General features: G+C 48.4%; 1 protein-coding gene and 1 pseudogene across 6 annotated transcripts in view; one reads left to right on the forward strand and one right to left on the reverse strand.

The window, feature by feature from the left end:
- The window catches only part of LOC144368213 (mitotic checkpoint serine/threonine-protein kinase BUB1-like), a 58,306-nt gene extending 56,449 nt beyond the window's left edge, over positions 1-1,857 (forward strand). For all 6 annotated transcript variants that reach the window (XM_078026903.1, XM_078026902.1, XM_078026904.1 and 3 more), the window contains 2 exons: positions 95-201; positions 1,537-1,857. In XM_078026903.1, coding sequence (XP_077883029.1) covers positions 95-201; positions 1,537-1,732 — 303 coding nt within the window. In that variant the 3' untranslated portion in view covers positions 1,733-1,857. The remainder of the gene's footprint in view (positions 1-94; positions 202-1,536) is intronic.
- Positions 1,858-4,548: 2,691 nt separating this feature from the next.
- Positions 4,549-19,945, reverse strand: LOC144368625 (uncharacterized; annotated as a pseudogene).

Below are 19,945 nucleotides of genomic sequence, written 5' to 3' on the forward strand. Positions count from 1 at the left end.
AACTCCTGTGACTTAGCTTGCTGCCTATGTTAGCACATGGTGATGGGATCATGTGTGCATCGCCATGAGTCATGGGACCTCACTTTCTTGCCAGGTGGATTACTTTGGAGTGGCAGCCACGGTGTACTGCATGCTGCTGGGGACCTACATGAGGGTGAAGAACGAGGGAGGAGTCTGGAAGCCTGAAGGTCTTTTCAGAAGGTAGGTATCGGCATCGGGCTACAGCGGGAAGAGAATAACTAGGGTAGTAACAGGTTCCATCTGGCAGAAGGGGATCCTTTAGGCAGTGTGGGCACAGCACAAGGCTGGACCAGGGCAGGGAGTGGTCACAGGGCTTCCCACTTAGCCAGTAGCCCACAGAACCCCTGGGAGCTCCTGGGTGGTGACAGGCATCCTGCCCAGGCAGGTGTCCCAGAGCCTCAGGGCTGTGGTTGCTTGTTTTCTTGTGTGTGGAGATGCAAATAATACTCATCCTGCCTTCCTCAGATCTTTCCTGTAAGAAGCCAAGGAAATGTGTAGGAAGTATTTGTTACGTGTTTGTTCCTTGTCCAGTTACACTTTCTTCTCTTAACTTTTTTGAGGTATATTTAAAACATACAGAAAAGTGAACTCATCTTCTGTGCGCAGCCAAATGGAATCTTATGTGCATATATACCTTCTGGGAATAATTTCAACTGCGATTCCCCTGGCCTTCCCTACTCACTTCCAAAACAGAAAAAGAAAATTGGCAGTAATTTTATAAAATGCCTGTGCCATACATAGTGAAGCTTAGGTTCAGTCCCTGGAGAAAACTTGGTAACTGTTATGTCTTATTCTGCATAATGAGCCATTATATCTGACAAGTGCTTTATGCTTCCTCTTGCTCATAATGGAAGGACCAGATGGTCATCCAGAAGGTCTCCACCTCTGGCCGCTTGTGTAAAGGAAAGCCTGAAGCCAGCCCTCTGCATGGCCCTGCTGCCATCTTTCTGTGCTCTGTAGCTCCTCTAGTTGACTTTAACCACCAGAGTAGCCGGAGCTCTTCAGTCAGCTCTCTCCTGAGTAGGACTGCCTGTCCACCTGGTCTGGCACATGTGCAGTTGGGCTCCTTAGAACTACGTGTCCAGATCACAAGATGCTGACAGTATGGTAGACACAGGAGCCAAAAGCAAATGGATATTTTTTTTAATGAGAAGAGGTAGCACTATGTTACCCAGACCACCCTCTAACTCATGATCCTCTTGCCTTAGGCTTCCCAGCCCCTGGGGTTCCATGCACTCACAACACCCAGCACAGATAGATTTCCTTTAAAAACTAAAATAGATTTTTTTTCACTGAAGAGTTATTGCTAAGACTGCTTATCTTAAATCCTGTTTTGGGAGCCAGGTGTGTTGAGACAATTAATTGGAACTTTAATTTCTCTAATGTGGGATAGATTGGATGTGTCCACTCCTGATGGCCAAGTGCTCTTAGGTGAGAGTTCTGTTTCACTACCCACCTGCAGTCAGGGCCAGAGCAGGCTGCGTTCCATCCGTGGCCGGTACTTTCTCTCTGCAGGCTTCCTCATCTGGACGTGTGGGATGAGTTTTTTCACACCATGTTTAATATCCCAGACTGCCATCACCTTCCACCTTTGGATTTGCTAAGGCAAAAGCTGAAGAGTCTGTTTCAACAGCACTGTTCCAACAAAATCAAGACCCTGCGAAACAGGCTCATTGTGCTGCTCTTGGAATATAAGCGTTTGAGAAAATAAAATTAACTGTGGACACTTTCCCAGAAATCATTTTGTAAATACTATTCTCTTTCTTTGAACCTTGATGTTCTTCCAGATGTATTGTTGATATAAATGTTTGTTAAAAATAAAGTTCACGAAATACATCCATGTGACTTAATTTTTATTAAATTATCCAGCAGAATAGACAAAGTGGCAAGTCCTATGGGGCAGACCTGCCGGCCCTCTTGGCAGACAGACATTCATGTCCTTTATGGTGCATTTTTGTTTGCTATCTATGAATTATGCATTCTAATCCTATTACTTCAAAGTACCATCAATGGAAAAAATCTCAGATCTTGAAAAGATTTCTCATGAGCTGTATAGACCACTGGACCAACTTAGCCTTTTCTGGCCAGGACCTGGGAGGGCCTTTAACCCCGCTGGGCTTCCTCCACCCTCCCTTTATGTCCTTAGCACCATGAAAAACAAATCTGAGGTGACACCATCCAGGAGCACAGGGGAATTGCTTCCTCCTACCCTTCTCAGCTCCCATGTCCCCGACTCTGGAGGCAACCATGGCCCATTTTTTGTATGTGTGAATCTCTAAAATTGGTTCTATAAACTGCATTTTTTTAATAGAACTAGCATCATTTTGCTTTTTTCACTTAATATCTGATCAGGAATGTAACTGTAGAATGGCCTCATACTTTTTAGTGGCTGTGTGATATTTGATTGTGGCATATCTGTAGTATGGATTCCTAGAAGTAAAATTGCTGGGTCAAAGGTGACTGCACTTAAAATTTTGAATCTGTGTCTGCTGGTAGCCCCCCAGGGTTTTCCCCAGACTGTGAATGTCCTTTTCCCACCTTCCCTGACAGCACAGATGGGGCTCTGGCCTTTGCCAGTTGGCAGGTGAGAGACCATACCTGCTGGCACTCTCCTTGGCATTTCTCTGATGGGTAGACCAAGTGCGTGTACATGTGTTATAGCACATGTGTGCTCTTCTGTGTTCTCTGTCCTCCACCCACTTTGCGCTCCGCTTGTTCATTTATCTGAGTCCTTTGTATATGAGGCACACATATTTGTCCCAATGTGTCATCTCTCTGGACTAGTAAATATTTCTCCTGCTGTGAAGAATTTTTTAAAAAGTTTTGCTTTATACTCGGACTCATAGTCTTAAATGGCTTTTGACTTTGTCTTAAATGTTGTACTCAACTGAAAAACACAAAAATGTTCCTTTTTTTTTTTAATTAGTACTAATTTGAGCATTTGGGACTAAACTTTTCTGGTTACTATTTAAGTCATATCATTTTCCCCCTATTTTTTCCAATTGGTAATTTGACTATATGAAGCCTACTGATTTCTACAAACAGGATTTTCAATTAATTCTTTTGAAGTATTCAAATAATCATCCTCATGAAAACAATTCTTATTTTATATTGTTCTAATTTTTGTTTGTGGTTTTCCTTGTCATTGATGATACCTTGAGAAAGAGGTCACTGGTGACACACACATCCTTGTCCCCTGTTCTAAGGGCAGCTTTTCCAGTGCATATCCTTTCACTTCATGATACTGGCTTGAGGTAAGATGCTTTTGAGGTGCTGGGTAACTATCTGTTCTTTTTATAAGCAAATATGAAGTATATCATTACTTCACAGTTTTGTCCATTTCCATCTATATTGACCCAGCTATACCTCATTCCCCTGCTGGAACGGGTTGTTATGTATTTAACCAATCTCCAATTTAGAGACACTTAGTTGGTTTCACAGTTTTTTACTACAAAACAGTGAGTGTGAGTGCCACTATATCTGTAGGATAAATTGCTAGGTTAGGGACCCCAAAATGCAATTATATTTTGAAAATAAAGATTGTAACCTACATGACCAGTTACACACATACACATACCAAACTTGGAAACTGAAAATGATCCAGGGTCAGACCTCAGCAGGGAAACCAATACCAAACTTCCTCTTGAAGTGTCTAAACAACTGAGCATCCATAAAGCCAGACTGACAGGATTTTGTTCCTTTTGAAAATGGCTGCTTTCAAAGGAAACCAAGACTGAACAGCTAGAAACTGCAGGTGTTCATCTGTGGGAGACAGCTGCAGGGGCCTTAGGCCCTGGGTGGCATGGCCAGTGTCATTGCCAGCCCATATTCTATTCCTGGCTCTTTAACTTGGATCACACTCAGAAACATCCCCATGTGACACCGACAGGGTGTCTGCTGTTGCCTGTCTTGTCTGTGATCTAATCCAAGGGCTTCCTTTAAATTAAACTTCTCAATCTGATTTCCTAGCAATGGCTTGTCCCCAGGGTGGGACAAATCTCAACAGAGCTAGTTATTTTAATCATTTCAGTTAGTAGGTATTGTTTTGCTTTTTGTACATATGCCTGGTACAACAAAAAACCTTCCTTTAGTTGTAATCAGTGGTCTGATTTCATGTAGCTAATCAGCACCAGGGAAGAAGCCCTGAGTCCAGAGGGCACCTGAGAGGAAAGTGACAGGTTCGTGCAGGGAGGGCACAGAGTTCTGGCTCACTCCACTGCAGGTAACCCTGCAGGACAGAGCTGGCTGGGGTGCGTTCACCTGAGTCTCGGCCCCAGCTCCTCCTGAGTGTGCAAACCTTGGCTGGACCCAGTTCCTGGTCCAGAGTGAGACCTTTCTCGGGCCCAGGCAATTCCTAGTCATTCTTGAGCCCTGCTCCACATTCGAGTTCCAGCTAAGAAACTAGACTCTTTACTCAGGGGATACAGAGACTCCTGCTTGAGCACCTTCCTGGCTGGCTTTAATCTGATCTAAGGCAATGGTCCTAACATTCATTCTCCCCAAAGAAAAGCCCAAGGGTGGCCTGTGACTCTCGAAAGTAGAACTGCTGGATAGCCAGGCATGGTTACACGACACGGCAAACCTGGAAGGCCTCCGTGCAACCTTCTCTGCGCTGATCCAAGGAGCCCGCGTCCTTGGTCCTCCTCTCCCGTCCTTCAAGTCTGTGCATCTCTCCCATTTGTTTCATTCTGGAATGTTCAGACTAACCCATCTCTGGGTTAGTTAGGCTATGGCAGGCTAAGCTGCTGTAACACAGGGAACCCTGTGGGGACACTCACTTGATGATGAGGATGACCACCACGACATGGAACAGGATGCAGTACAGTTTCACCACCTGATGGGTCACCAGGGCAAAGCCGCCTGCAATGAGCAGGCGGCTAAGGAAGCAGTGCTCGAAAACTGCGGGTGCCCCAGCTCAGGGTGCCCTCCTGCACCCCAAGGTCACTAAGCAGGACACACCACCCTGGGGGCAGGCGCCCAGACCACCAGCTCCCCAGAAAGGCGATCGTGCCACTGGTTCACCACCATGAGCTCCTCCAGCAGCATGGAGGAAGCGGCCAGATCACTGAAGCTGTTCTTGCAGTGCCTGTCCCAGCCAATGCCACCCCTTCAAGGGCAGGTCGCCACACACCAGTGCATCAGTGAAACTTGGGTTAAAGGACCGGATTCTGTCACAGAACAATTCCATCCTGATGACAGCAAACGCATAGTAGACCACCTAGGGTGGGAGGCGCGGGACACCAGGGGCCGCCCAAAGTCGCAGAAGCAAGGGGCATGGAGCGCTAGACGTGCCCAAGGTCCCACAGAAGGGCAGCAGTGTTCACAAGGATGGTGGCCACTCCAGCCCAGAGCCACGCAGCTTAGGGGAGTGAGTGGGAAGGGATCGCTGCTCGGCCGGTCCCCCAGAGAAGCTTGGGTAGTTGGTGGAGAGATTAAGGCACAGCTAGGTGGACCCCCCTGGACCTCCCAGGACAATTACCAAGTCAGAAACTAAGCTTCTGGCAAGGCAGCAGGGGGATAAATACCCACTAAACAGAGGTTACTCCCCTAGTGAAGGAGAACTGAAGTTGGATCTTTACCTGTTCTTTACGCCAAAATTAACTGCAAAGGTACCAAAACAAACAAAAACCAACCCATAAAGGTAACAAGGCGGAAAGTGGGGCAGCAAAAGGGCTTCCTAAGCATGCTGTGAAACCTAGAAACTATAAAAAGATCAACAAGTCTGACTATATAATAAATTTAAACTTGTGTATAGCCGCAGACCGCCTCCCCCCCAAAAAAAGACTGTGGGGAGAGGGGAAAGTGACAAATAAGGAAAAGTCATTGTCTTATGCATAGATTACCACAGACCTGTCTCCTTAATAGGCCAAAGAGTCCTACAAATCATATCAAAAGTAAAAGTACCAGCTGGGCCTGCGGGCACATGACTAAAATCCCAGAAGCTCAGGTGGCTGAAGCAGGAAGATTCCAAGTTCAAAGCCAGTCTCAGCAATTTAGCGAGGCCTGAGCAACTTAGCAAGACCCTGTCTCAAAATAAAATATGAAAAGGCTGAGGATGTGGCTCCATTATTAAGCACCCCTGGGATCCCTGGTACCAAAAACAATAACGCTAATAATAAAAGTGAAGGTAACAGAGAAATAGAACCACGGATGTTACTGGAAATATGCATAAATGGCCAAAATCACATGGAAAAGATGCTCAGTCTCATGAGCAACTAAAGCAATGCATTTCAAGACAGCATGGTGCTATTTTCTCATCTATCAGATCTAGGGAGAATGGAAACAGTGAATAAATCCATCTGTGAGCAGAGAAACATACATCACACATGTCACTTGGAATCCATGCTAGAGCATGTTTGTGAAAGCAAGTTGTCACTATCAATCCAAATCATGAACCCATTTACCTTTGCTCACCTCTAGAAGAGCACCCAACACTCATACTCGTGTAAAAACACAAAGATGCATGCCCAAGGATGGCCTTACCACATGGTCTGTGAAGGCGAAAGGCAAGCCCACCCACTGGTCAGTGGTGTTCTAGAGTCTTCTATTTTGGGGACACTTCTCTCTCTCTTTCTCTCTCTCTCTTTCTCTTTTTTTTTTTTTTTTGGTACTAGGGATTGAACCCAGGGGCACTTAACCACTGAGCCACATCCCTAGCCCTTTTATTTATTTATTTATTTTCAAGACAGGGCTCGCTAAATTGCTTAGGGCCTTGCAAAATTGCTGAAGCTGGCCTTGAACTTGCAATCATCCTGTCTTAGCCTCCCAAACTCCTGGGATTACAGGTGTGGACCACCACATCCCATTAGGGCACTTTCCATCATGGTGGCCTTCCCTGGATGCAGGTACCTCCAAAGCATATGACAAATATGTGCTGTAGAATGAAGTCGGGCAAGGCCGTTGTGCATGGATCACCCCACTGGACTGAACAATGAACTGGGGGTGTGCACCACACACCAGCACACGTGGAAGGGTTTAGGAAGAGCGACAAGAGCTTTGATGGCTGCCTCTGGGAAGCGGCATCCCAGAGCTGGGAATGGGGGACCTACAGCTGACTTTCCATTCTCCTAGGCTAATGTACCTGCCGTTAGACAGAAAAAGAAAAGCAAATGCCCTTCTTCTGCAGTGTGCACCCCTTCAGGCTCCCTCAACAGCTCTAAGCAAGAGGCCCCCAGTCCCAAATGGCCTCTTATGACCTTGTTCTCACCAGCACCAAACAAGAGAAGTAGGAGGGGGCTGGGGATGTGGCTCAAGCAGTATCGTGCTCACCTGGCATGCACGAGGCGCTGGGTTCAATCCTTAGCACCACATAAAATTAAAATAAAAGATATTGTGTCTGCTGAAAACTAAAAAATAAATATTAAAAAATTATCTCTCTCTCAAGAAAAAAAAAGAGAGAGAGAGAAGTAGGGGGCTCCCTCCACAAGCAGAACACAGGGTCTCAGGCCTGGGGCGGGGGCAGAGCCATGAGCTGGAAGGACCCCATGTCCCTGTGAGCCCTCTGCTGGCTAAGAATATCCCCCTGGGCCTAAGAATATCCCCTGGGCCAGGGATGAGGAAGACACTGCCTGGGTCAGCCCGATGGATGGCTGGCATTCCACATGGCAGCCAGGAAGTGCACCCAGTGCTTCTAGAAACTTGGTATTCCGTAAGACTGGCCGCTGGAGACCCATACCACTCACTGACTTATTCTCCCTACTGGAGTCTAATACTCCCATGCCTTGAGGTTTAGAGTGATTTCACATCGAATAGCAAAGGAGGGCACGAAGGCAAGTCTACCAAATGTGATCATCGTGGGCCAGTGCTGATCAGAGTGGTCACCGTCACCCGGAACCTAGGAGCAAACCGAGTTCCTGGCAGGTGGCAAAGGAGAAGGAGGAGAACAAAACTGACGCCAGGCCAGCCCGTTTTCCGTAAAGCCCCTCCCTAGTCCTGCAGCTGTCCACACGGTGGCCCTGGCCAGTAGCAGAAGCCAGCCTCACAGAATGGGTGTCACGAGCAGCTTCCCGCAGCAATAATAACCTAGAACTCCAGTGAAACTCAGGTGGACGAGGAATAGAGAGCTGCTTGGCCTCATCTGCTTTTCTCCACCAAAGTTGACCCCATTTAAAGCTGTCCTGGAGGACAGGCCAGTCCTGGACAGAGGTGGCTGCCAGGCATCCCCGGAAGGGCAGCTGCCCTAAATCAAAAAGTGAGGCTGGGCCAGGTGTGCTGGTGCAGGCCTGGAATCCCAGCTACCCAAGAGGCTGAGGCAGGAGGATCACAAGTTTGAGGCCAGCCTGGGCAATTTAGAAAGCCCCTTACTGAAATGTTATTAAAAATCGCATTTTAGGGCTGGGGTTGGGGCTCAGTGGTAGAGTGTTTGCCTAGCACACATGAGGCACTGGGTTCGTTCCCAGCACCAGATAAAAAATACTAAATATTGTCCTTCTACAACTAAGAAAAAGTTTTTAAAAATAGCATTTTTAAAAAGAGGGTGTGGATTTAACTCAGTCTAACATGTGTAGGGCTCTGGGTTCCACCCCCAGTATAAAAAATAATAATAATAACTGAGGTTGGGGTTTATCTAGGGCTTTGGGGTCCAACTCCTGGGTATGCACCTTGGTTGTGCATCACTGGAAGAGTGAGTTAACTTCTCTATGCTTCAACTCACCACCTATAAAGTAGGGATAGAGAAAGTTCCTACATCAAGGATTGTGGGTGGGATTTAATAAGGAATGGTTAACACACTTGGGTTAGCATTAGCCACCAGCAGGACGACTCTCACGCTGTCACATGCAGGGCTAGGCTCAGGGATGAAAGTGGCTCACACGTCCACAGACAGCCGAGTGCTCTTAACCCAGCCTCTGGCTCCTCTGTGCTTCCCTCCTCCTCAGTTCCCAGAGAACCCCACACCCTTCACATTAGTTATATCCCTGGTTCCAGGTTGGGAGTGTTTGTAGCTCCCACGTAAGACGGCTTTCCATCGGCTTGACCTGGGGAACCACCCAAGTGCAGCCACCTCATGCCACGGCCCCCTTACCTCTGAATGCTGACGATGAACCTTAGGAGCCAGAGGATGCTCGGTATCAAGACAATATCCAGGATCTGCTGACTGTTGTATTTTCTTGCTGGTAAGAGACACAACCCTTTAATAATGCGCTTCCTCAGTCTCTGCCCTGGGGGGACTGGGACTGTGGGTCCCTGGGCAGTGATGCAACTTCCTGTCAAGATGGGAAAGGGGGCTGGGAGTGGGGCCTAGTGGTGAGCGCTTGCCTAGCATGTGGGTGGCCCTGGGTTCTAGTCCCAGGACTGAAAAGAGAAGAGAGCAATGGTCTGAGCACCAACGAAGAAGTGCTGCCTTGAATCCGGAACCATCCCTACAAGTCAGAGCCAAGGTGAGTGTGGAGACCAGGCTTCCCTGTCCCCAGCCCCCAGCCCCCAGCCCCAGAGCTGTGCGAGCAAATATGGACTGTCCTCAGGAAGTGGCTCCAGTTCCACAGAGCACATTTTGCAAGCGAGCCTTCCTCCCCCAGAATTCTTTTCATCAAGTTCCCTTAAGAAGTCTTAAATAATCCCACCCAAGGTGGAGGTAGGTGTGGTAGGAAGAGGCGGGGGCAGGGTGGGTGCAGGCTCCTGCTGTGGGGAGGACTTGGGTGGGAGACCAAGGCAGGCAGGAGATGGAAGGGTAGAGGGCAGCCCCGAGACACGGCCCAGTGTTGGAGAGATGACCAGGTAAGAATCTGGTGTGATGGACTTCTACAAGCGAAATCCCTAAAATACTGCATGGCTAGACACACACAAAGGCACCATCCCTCTCAAGAGCATTGGATATAAGTGTGTGTGTGTGTGTGTGTGTGTGTGTGTGTGTGTGTGTGTACACATAGAGACATATATTTCCTCCCAGTGTTGGGGATTGAACCCAGGGCTCCACACACCAGATTAGTGCTCTATCACTGAACCATACCTCCAACCTGAATATGGAACACTTTTAATAATTTTCTGGTGTCCCCCCTCCTGGCCCCCAAATCTCCACAGTGCAGGGTGGATTTTCAACAGAGAGCTGAGTGAGCACCTGATCCTCCGTGAAGCCTAGAGCTGGAGGCACTGACCTGACTGAATGGTGGCATCAGCCACCGTGGCCATGAGGCTGCGATGACGATCAGAATGTCAAACCTAATGGCAAAAGCAAAGTCCATTAAGAATCAAGTGAGAGGCATGTCAAGCTCAGGCTCTGATGGGTCCCCAGAAACCTGAACCAACAGCTTATGTGAGATAACTAGCCAGTGCTGAAATTCATTTCTGAAACTTTTAGGTCACTGCATGGGAAGCAAGAAACACTAGGCTTGAACCATCCCATGATCATCCATTGGCTGCTCTGAGTCACCCGCAGAGATGCAGGAATCACTAACCCACATCACTTTGCCTTCCACAAAAGTCTATACTGGTGAAGAACATTTTTATTTTTCTATTTTTTGGGCACCAGAAATTGAACCACGGGGTGCTTTACCACTGAGCCACATCCTCAGCCTCTTTTTTTTTCTCTCCATATTTTATTTAGAGACAGGGTCTCTCTGAGTTTCTTAGGGCCTTGCTAATTTGCTGAGGTTGGCTTTGAACTCACCATCCTCCTGCCTCGGCTTCCCAAGTCACTGGGACCACAGGCGTGCACCACTGTGCCCATCCGGTGAAGAATACTTGCAGAATGCACAGTAGGTCTTTCCTGGTATTAATTTTACTATGTGCATTACGACTTAATGGAAGTAGAATTCATCGTGCCATGACTTTCCTGACAGTGGTGCTAAAGGAGAAGAAAACACCGACCAGGTCCCCCTAGCCACGTGCACTTCGGGAGAAGCTTCCTGGCACTAAGAGCAGTGGTCACAGGGGTCAGACCCCGCCTAACTGTGCACCACCAAAGTCAGCCTGTGGCTTGCATCTCTGCGCCCTGCAGGGCTTGACACACAGCAGCTCAAGATGCACCGGCTGGCGCACAGCACCAGGGCCGAGGGTGGAGACCAGCGGCTTGGAGAAGGGAAGGCTCGTGGGAGACATGTCCACCGCCCAGGGGAGGGCTGGCCAACAGCCCACTGGCCAGCCACACAGGCTGATTTTCTGACAGTGAGGTTAGGGAGCAGGCCAAGGAAGCTGCCAAAGGAATGGCCTCCTTGGCCATGATGTTCTAGGATGCCTGGCCTTCATCCCTAGTCTCAAGACCTGAACGCCTAAGAGCCCTGTCCCTCCAGCGATAAGTGACAGAGGTGGAAGGAGCATCCTTCGCTATTCATCACAAGCCCTTTTTCAACCCCACCTGAGCTTAATGAGGTCGCCCTGGGAAAGCCCCTCAGGATGAGGATGTGAATCAACAGGGGAACCTACCAGGGGATCAGAGAGCTAGAACTTCCAGCCCCACCCCCATCCTTGCCCCCTACCTCTGGGGAGGGCAGAGGGGCTGAAGATTGGGTCGATGACCAATGGCCAATGTGTAATCCGTCATGCACACATAACGAAGCCTCCACAAAAAAACAATAGTGTTGGGGGAGCTTATGGGTTACTGAGGGGCAGGGAAGGGTGCACCTGGAGAGGGTATGGGAGCTGTGCACCCCTTTTCCTGCACCCTGCACCTCTCAGTCTGGCTGACCTGAGCTGTACCCTTGTACAACAACCAGAAATCTAGTAACCGAAGTGTTTTTCTGGTCACCTCTGATTTATAGGCGATCAGTCAGCAGCACAGGTGTTAATCTGGACATGCAATTGGTGTCTGGAGAGAGGACAGTCTTGGGGACTGTCCTCAGTCTTGGCTCAGCCCTCAGCCTGTGGTATTTGATGCTAACTGTGGACAAATTGTGTCCAAATTTAATTGAATTGCAGGCCACAAAATTGATGACCAGAGAGTTGGACAGTTGGTAGGTGTGAGAAAAAATAACACACACTTGGTGTCAGAAGTATTGTGAGTGACCATAGGTGGGATAGGGGTGGATCACCAGGTTGGACAGCGCAGAGTGGGGGGAAGGGAGGGGCTGGGAATGGGAAAGACAGTAGAAGGAATCGGACGTAACTTTCCTAAGTTCATATATGCATACACGACCAGTGGAACTCCATACCACCAAGTTCAACCACAAGAATGGGAGATTATGCTCCATGTATGTATGATAGGTCCAAATACACTGTACTGTCATTTATAACTAAAAAGAACAAAAATATTTTTTTTAAAAAGAAGTATTGTGAGAAAGTAGAGAAAAACATTGGGCTTCCTTCTTTTAAAGATCCTTCCCAACTCCAGGATGTCAAGGTCTGTGGTTCTCATTTTAATTAGACAGTTCAAATTGACTTTGGGAAGTTCGGCCTTTACCCACACAGAGGGTTCCCCTCCAAGAGCTCATTATAAGATGCCTCTACACAGGTGGAGCTTGGAGACCTGCAGCCATGTCTCTGAACTGTGACAGGAAGTCCCCTGTCCCCTCCCTAGGACACACACTCACCAGTTCCAGAACTGCTTCCTTTCAAAATAGGCTCTGGGCTCATGCGTGTAGAACTTCAGGAGGATCTCAAGAACTACAGAGAAAGGGAAAGCCACTCGGCTAGGAGATGAAGGGGTTCTTCTCATCCAGGGCAATTAACATGGCGTTGATTAGAATGACGACATCATAAACCCAGACAAAGATCCTGCCTTGGGGGGAGAGAGAGACCCTGCCACCCCGCATTTCAGCGAAACGAGTGCAATCCTCTTTAGGGCCCTACCGGAGAGACTTTATTTCTCAGCATCCCCAACACACACCACTCCTCAGCCAGGAAGGTTCTAGCAGAGCTGGAATTCATCTGCCTCTGCTACCCTGGTGCAGCCTTCCTTTCCCAAGAGGAACCCAGGAGGGAGAGAGGTGAAGCTTCCCCAGGCTCCCCTAGGGGGCAGCACCTGGGTCAGATGAAAGCTGAGGCAGAATCAGGGGGCAAGGAGGTGGTTAGGGTTCGGTCCGGGATGTCCCCAGGAAAAATCGCAGCCTTAAATAAGAGAGCTTCAGAAAACCTACTCCCCATGCACACCGTCCAGGTCTAGCTTCCTAAGTTTGGAGACAAAGTGAGTGAACAAGCCAGCCTGCCAGCCCGGCTTCAGCTCCCCCTTCCAGCTCCTGCACAGCTGCCCCAGGTGTTCAGGTGCCCCATGGAGCCTGCCATATGCACAGGTAGGGGACAGCATGGAGAGGGCACCCTAGTGTCCTCCCCTGTGAGGAGCACTTCTGTGATTCAAGATTGGAATTGACAGAAAAGAGTCTCCGTGTAAAGATCTTTGATAAATTCCAAATGCAGGCAGCTAACAGGGACATTCACCTGTCTCAGGGGCTTCGGAGCCATTTGCTTTTATGAAACATTAAATGTAAAGAAAACAAGAGGCCACTATGGCTGAGAAGGCCGCACATGTTAAAAGTAAAGCCTTAAACCAGGATAAATGGCTCTTTCCGGAGGCCACCGGCTAGAAAATTAAGGGATCCACAGTCCTCCGTTAGCAGTTATCCCAACAAAGCTGACTCATCAGTCCTGACCATAATTCACAGAATCAAAGAGCCAGATTTGTGTCAACTTTGTGTTTACGCTGGTGGGGCAAGGACCTCCTGAATTCAGAGAGGGGTCAGCTTCCCTGGCTCAGGGAGCACACCTCTCCATGGTCCTTGAGTGTCCTGGGAGACATCACCCGAAGAAGCACATTCTAGAAGCCTATTCTCCCAGGAGAGCCCACACAATGTGTCCTGACCCCTTTCCAGGCCTCCCTGAGAAGCCAAAGCAGTGACAGGCTATAGGTTTGTCCTTTCAGCAATGCAGCACGCTCAGCGCAGGCGCTGTGGCAGGGACTTCTGTTAAAGCAAAACTGTCCCTGTGTCATTCACCTTGCCAGACCATCCTCTAGACCAAGAGGCTTGCAGACGACTGGTACACCCATGGCACCCAGGCTTCTAGCAGATGTCTCCTGATGTTGACGGTGACCACCTGGACATTGAGGAGGTAAGCCAAGCGGAGAAAGTTCGTTTTGTGTGCAACATAAAAATGACACCAAATCCGTGTTTCACTAAGGTCCAGGGTGAAGTCAATTTGGTGTAGACCTGAGCTCTGCATTTCACAGAGGAAGACCTGAAGCCCCCACAAGGGGGAGCCCGAGGGCAAGAAGCCATATTGCTGTCCCCCAGCATCCCACCTGCTTGTCCTTGTTCAGACCCTCCACCCACTTAAGGCAGCAGGACAGTATTCTGCTCATTTGCATGTTACCCACTCACTCATCGCCCTTCACTCTGCCCTCAGGCCATCCCCTGACCTGTCAGGGGCTAGAAGGAAATTCTCCTTCAAAGAATAGCCTGACATTTACAAGAAACAGCTCCCTGGGAGACATCCTGCCTGGGAGACATCCTGAAGCTACCTATCTCCCTGGAACATCCTTCGGTTATCAGGATCATCAGACATCTTGCAGCTGGCAGTTTTACCACCCACATCCAGCAATTGCTGATTAGAGAGCTTCCCTATCCCCAGCATATAAATACCCCTGTGTGAACAATAAAAGTTTGCAGCTTGATCAAAACTCCTGTCTTGCTGTCATCCCTCCTGTCTCTTGTCCCTTCATTCCTTTCCACCTAGGTTCGCTGCCCATGTTGATGTGTCCTGCCGGTCCTTCTCCCCACCTCCAAAGCGTATGAAGCCCATATACTTCTTCTTTTTTTAGTACCAGGGATTGAACCCAGGGGCACTTAAGCACTGATCCACATCCCCAGCCCTTTTTATTTTTTTATTTTGAGACAGGGTCTTGCTAAGTTGCTTAGGGCCTCGCTAAATTGCTGAGGCTGGCCTTAACCTTTCCATCTTCTGCCTCAGCCTCCTGAGTGCTGGGATTACAGGCATGCACCATGGCAGCTGGTGAAACACATGTACTTCTACCTGGGCCCCGACTTTCTTCTCCACCCACCTGAATGCCTTGTCCTTTCCCACGAACTCTCAAACCCATGGCCTCGTCACACTCACCCTCCAGCCCAGGCTGAAATGCAGGTGTGCTTTCTCAAACCACTTGGACCCACTTGACTGATGAGCCAATGGTCCCAAGAGCTGCTGAATGCCTGGGGTCCTATGTCCCCACCACCCTGTCACCTCTCTCCCACTTGGCCAGTTCCCAAAGCAGTTAAAGAATGCATGTCCAGTGACAGCATATAACTTAAAGAAATGTCCTCAGTGGATGGAATTGAATGTGTATGTGTTAATCCAGAAGACTCAGCAGATAGGACAGACCAAAGAAAATCAAGACCTTAGTAATTTTTTGTTAAGAAGGAATTTGTACCCATCTGCCATGTAATGTCATAGTTAGGCATCAGAAAGCTCTCATTAAAAGGTCCAATAGTAGCTACATTAGGCTTTTCAGGCCATCATCTCTGTCAGAACTACTTGATTCTGCCATTAGGGCATGAAAGAGGCCATAGAAAGCACATGAATGGATGCGCATGGCTGTGTTCCAATAGAACTGCATTTATAAAAACAGGGAGCCCCACTTGGCCAGTGGACTGTGGCTGGCCCATCCTTAGTGTAGACCACACTGCCTGCCTCATACTCTCTTTATTAACAAGTATAAGACATTACACAATGTACACATGTGTCAAAACATCACAGGGTACCCCATAAATATACACAATTTTATGTTATTATGTATCAGTTAAAAAGTAAAGATTAAGCCGGCTGAGGGTGTGGCTCAGAGGTAGAGCCCATGCATGAGGCACTGGGTCGGATCCTCAGCACCACATGAAAATAAAATAAAGCTACTGTGTCCACCTATAACTAAAAAAATCATTTTTTTTTGAGAAAAAGGAAAGATTAAGAAAACATTTGAGACCACAAAAAGTAGATATCACTAAGGAAAAAAAATATAATTCTACTCCACCTGTTTTTTTCTGCCCTTATATTTTATGCTTCTCTGTTTAACACTGGATTCAAGTTCCAACACTCTGGGTGCTAACAGGATTCCTGTGTCAGCCTTGGAATCCACAAGTCCTCACATCTGCTGACCCAGTGGGGACGTGGGATGCTCCACAGCACCCTTTCCCTCCTTCACCTGTTCTGAGGTGAGACCGCGTGAGGTGTGTAATTGAAGACCTGTATTATTAAAACTGTCTTTTGAAAGTAGCACTTAAGGAAGGAGCCACCAGTCAGCAGAAAGCTCTGCTGTATCCTGAGAAACATAATCAACCACCTGCAAGCCAGCAAATTTGACTGGTTATCTTCCTCAAAAACAGGTTGGCCCAGGAGTGATGTTTAAATTGAGGCAGCTGTTTGTTAAAGGCAAAATTCTGGGGAGTCTGTTCATCCCAGCGGCTTGCTGGCATCTTCTCCTCACCACATGGATGGATCTTTATAAAAAAGGCCATGACTAATTCCTTTTGCAAATCAGATGAACCTTGGTCTCATTTAACTTATAATCATGATTCAAGTGACAAAATATAGCCGGCTAAATGCTGAGGACCTGTCTTGCCGACTCACACCTGTGATCCCAGTTACTCAGGAGGATCACAAGGCCGAGGCCAGGGTCAGCATCATGGTGAAGCTCCAGCAACTCTGCCGATCTCATCTTAAAATAAAAAAGATAAAGGGCTGAGGATGTGGCTCAGTGATTAAGTACCCCAGGGTTCAATCCTTGCTACCATTTTTTTATAAATTTTTTTTAATTAAAATAACAGTCATCCCTCGGTCTTGTGGGTTCCACATTCCCAGACTCAACCAACCTCAAGTCAAAAATATTCAGGGAAAAAAAAAGTGTCTGCACTGAACACGTGCAGACTTTTTCTCCTGTCACTACTAGTGTAACAAGGATTTTCGCAGCATTAACTACTAGAAGAAATCTAGAGATGATCTGAGGGTACAGGAAGATGTGTTGGGTTCTGTGCAGTTGCTCTGCCATACCCCCCATGGGGCTTGACATCCCGGGATTTGGTGTCTACAGGGATCCTGGGACCAACACCTCAGATCCTGAGTGACTGCACAGCGCTGCTGCTTTTTCTATTGCCTTTTTAATTTTATTTTTTAAGTTGTAGATGGACACAATACCCCTATTTTATTTATTTATTTTTATGTGGTGCTGAGACTCGAACCCAGCATCTCACCCACGCTCGGCAGGCGCTCGACCACTGAGCCACATCCCCAGCTTCCCTTCGCTTTGGGAAGCACAGTGAAGAGGGCCATCAGAGGTGATGGCTCCTTACCCACGTGTCCCTCTGTCCCTCGTCTGAGGTCCTCAGAAGTAGCTCCAGGTGGGAGGTGCTGATGTCGGGCACCACCACCTTCACCAGCTGTTTCCACGCAGCCTCCTTCACCACAACCTCGGTGCCCACCTTGACCTTCAGAAGGCAGAATGCTTCCAGCACCTGGGGACATTTCAGGGAGGCCAGTTTTCGAACCCCGTTCTTAGAAAAGCAGAGTTGGGTATTTTAAGAGAAGATTCAAGAAGATGTCCGCTTCTTCAACACCAAACACGTGGAGGTCCAGGAGGAGTTCAGGGAGAGTCACTGACGAGTCAGCCAATGACCAGGACGTCACCCTCCCTGCTCCACGTCAATTTTGCTGACCACGCCTGCGGTCACAGACTCATCTTACCAAGTGTCAATGAGGGAACCCGTGGAGGACAATCTGTGGTGAGAAACAGACCGACAGCAGAAGGCTCCAGACTCCACTCTGCCCCAGAGGAAGGATTCCAGAAAGGAAGGGGCTGGGGCACCACTGAGGGGAGAGAGACACAGGGAGAGGGACACAGGGCTCCATTAAGACAGCCAGAGAGATGAGGAGACAGCCGAGGCTGCCTGCTGTCCCCCCCCCCCCGGCCCCCCGACTCAGGCAATGGCAAGGCCCTACTGAGGTGGATGGTGCAAGGCGTCCATCCTCTGGAGGAGCGCAGTGTTTCTGGGAATGGGCTGGTTTGTTTTTGTATTCCTTTAATAAGTCTAGTTGCGACTTCTCATATGACCATTAAGTATGAAGGAAAAAACATGAATTTCCCAATTAATGCAACTACTTCTAAAGAATAGATCTGTTTGCTCTAAATGCAATGATTTAACTGTGGAACGTAAATTGTTAATGTTTAATGAGAAACCCCCTGTAGGAAAAACAGTGGAGGAAGTTTTTGAGAAATTAAATTAAAATCTAAAGAAGAAGAATTAATGTTAAGAAGACAGATTAGTGCTTAGTACTGGGCAACTTGTTCTTGTTCCTGTGCACAATGGTTTGTGCTCTTGCTCTTGTTTGATTAAAATTAGTAGCCTCTCTTTTCAAGTTAACCGCTTGCCATAACCGTGGCACCAATTCTAGTCAAGAAAGAATAGTCAAGGTATAGGCCAGTAGTCTGGGACATTTCTAACTATTATTAAAAACTAAGTGGAAACAGCTCAAAGCAAAGTAAACTGAAAGTAAAAATGCTTGCTTATGCATAAGCCAAGATACATTCTTCTATTCTAATTGTAGCTATGTAATACTTTGTTTCTTTGAATAATGATTTCTGTTTTGTAACCACAAAGTACTGTGAGCCTGCCAAAATGAAAAGTATATATGATTAACTTCACAAGTAAATATTGGGTTCAGCACCTTCATCTTGGTGTCTGTGTTGTTTCTCCACCCCCTTTCGACGACTCCTCACTATCCTCACTCCATGTGGGAGCTAGACTCCTACAGTTGCCATCTGGTCTGACCACAGGGAACTTTCCAGAAGGGGAGGAAACTCAACAACGCCCCTGAGGTTAGAACCAGCCGTCCAGCTTCCGCGCTCAGTCCTACTACTCCCTGAGGCTGTCCCGCAACACGGCAACCAGGTGATGGGCTCCCACAGCTGGACGGTAGCAGCTTAAAGGGTCTCAGTCACTGTGGACTCCGCAGAACCTTGGGTGGTTCCAGGCACAAAAAGCACATCTAAGACATGTGTGCTGGATGATGCATGTCAAGGAAGGCTGGTTTCGAGGCGTAGGAGGCACATCAACTGTTTGTCCAGCAGTTCAAGAGAAGAGAGACCCAGACCTTGAGGAGCAGCCTCTTCCACCAGGGGAGGCCTGGCCTTGACGCCAGGAGGCCCCGAGGTTCCTTGGGACCCTGATAGAGCCAAATGTCTTCAAAGTCCAGCTCTGAGACTCAGTTCCACTGCTCTCTTGCCCTCTACCGCAAGCCCTGTCCTTCTCCCCAGCTTTCTACCTGCCCCCAGTGGGGACACCCCTCAGCAATAGGAAATTCAAAACAGGACCAAAATGTCAAGAGCCAGAAGGAAAACTGACCTTTCAGGAAAGGTTTCTCTGTGCAGTAAGTTTTACAGTAAAAGAAGGTCCGTGCAGCGAGGGAGTGGGACGGCTGGGCGTTGGGCAGCTCCAGGCAAATGCAGCTCCCTACCACCCGGGCACTCAGAAACCTCTGCCCAGCCTCTGCCCCCAGGAGGCCAGTGGTCACAAGCAGAGCACACAGGGCTGGCTCTAGAGTGTTCCCTTCCGTTTGAGGGGGAAGGGGTGGAAGCTTGGAGAACATCCCCAGTCCCATTGCACATGCACACTGCAAAGAGCCATGAGCTTCGGGAGGCATTAAAAGCAACAAGCAGAGCCAAGAGCTTTGCCACACAAGGGTGGGTATCCTGGCTAACCACTGTCCTTCAGATCTCCTCGGATACATCCTGAGCCCCACCAGGAAGACTGGTAAGAGACTTCCGTGGAGCAGAAAGGAGCAAGACGTCAAAGGAGCCCTCAGCTCCACCCAAGTAAACAATAGGGGACGCCTCCAAAGGGTCAGCAGAGGCGCTCCCACCTCCCAGCCCCCAGCTCCAGGTTCAGGCACTTACCTGCAGGTGCTTGCGGTCGTTGTTGTAGACCATGGCCAGGAAGATGGACATGAAGATGTGGCTGTTGATGATGATGCAGGTCATGAAGTACGAAGAGAACAACCAATGCAAGGTGTAGGCAGGCAT

This window comes from Ictidomys tridecemlineatus, chromosome 11 (genome assembly GCF_052094955.1).
Source record: "Ictidomys tridecemlineatus isolate mIctTri1 chromosome 11, mIctTri1.hap1, whole genome shotgun sequence".
In the NCBI taxonomy this organism is placed as follows: Eukaryota; Metazoa; Chordata; class Mammalia; order Rodentia; family Sciuridae; genus Ictidomys; species Ictidomys tridecemlineatus.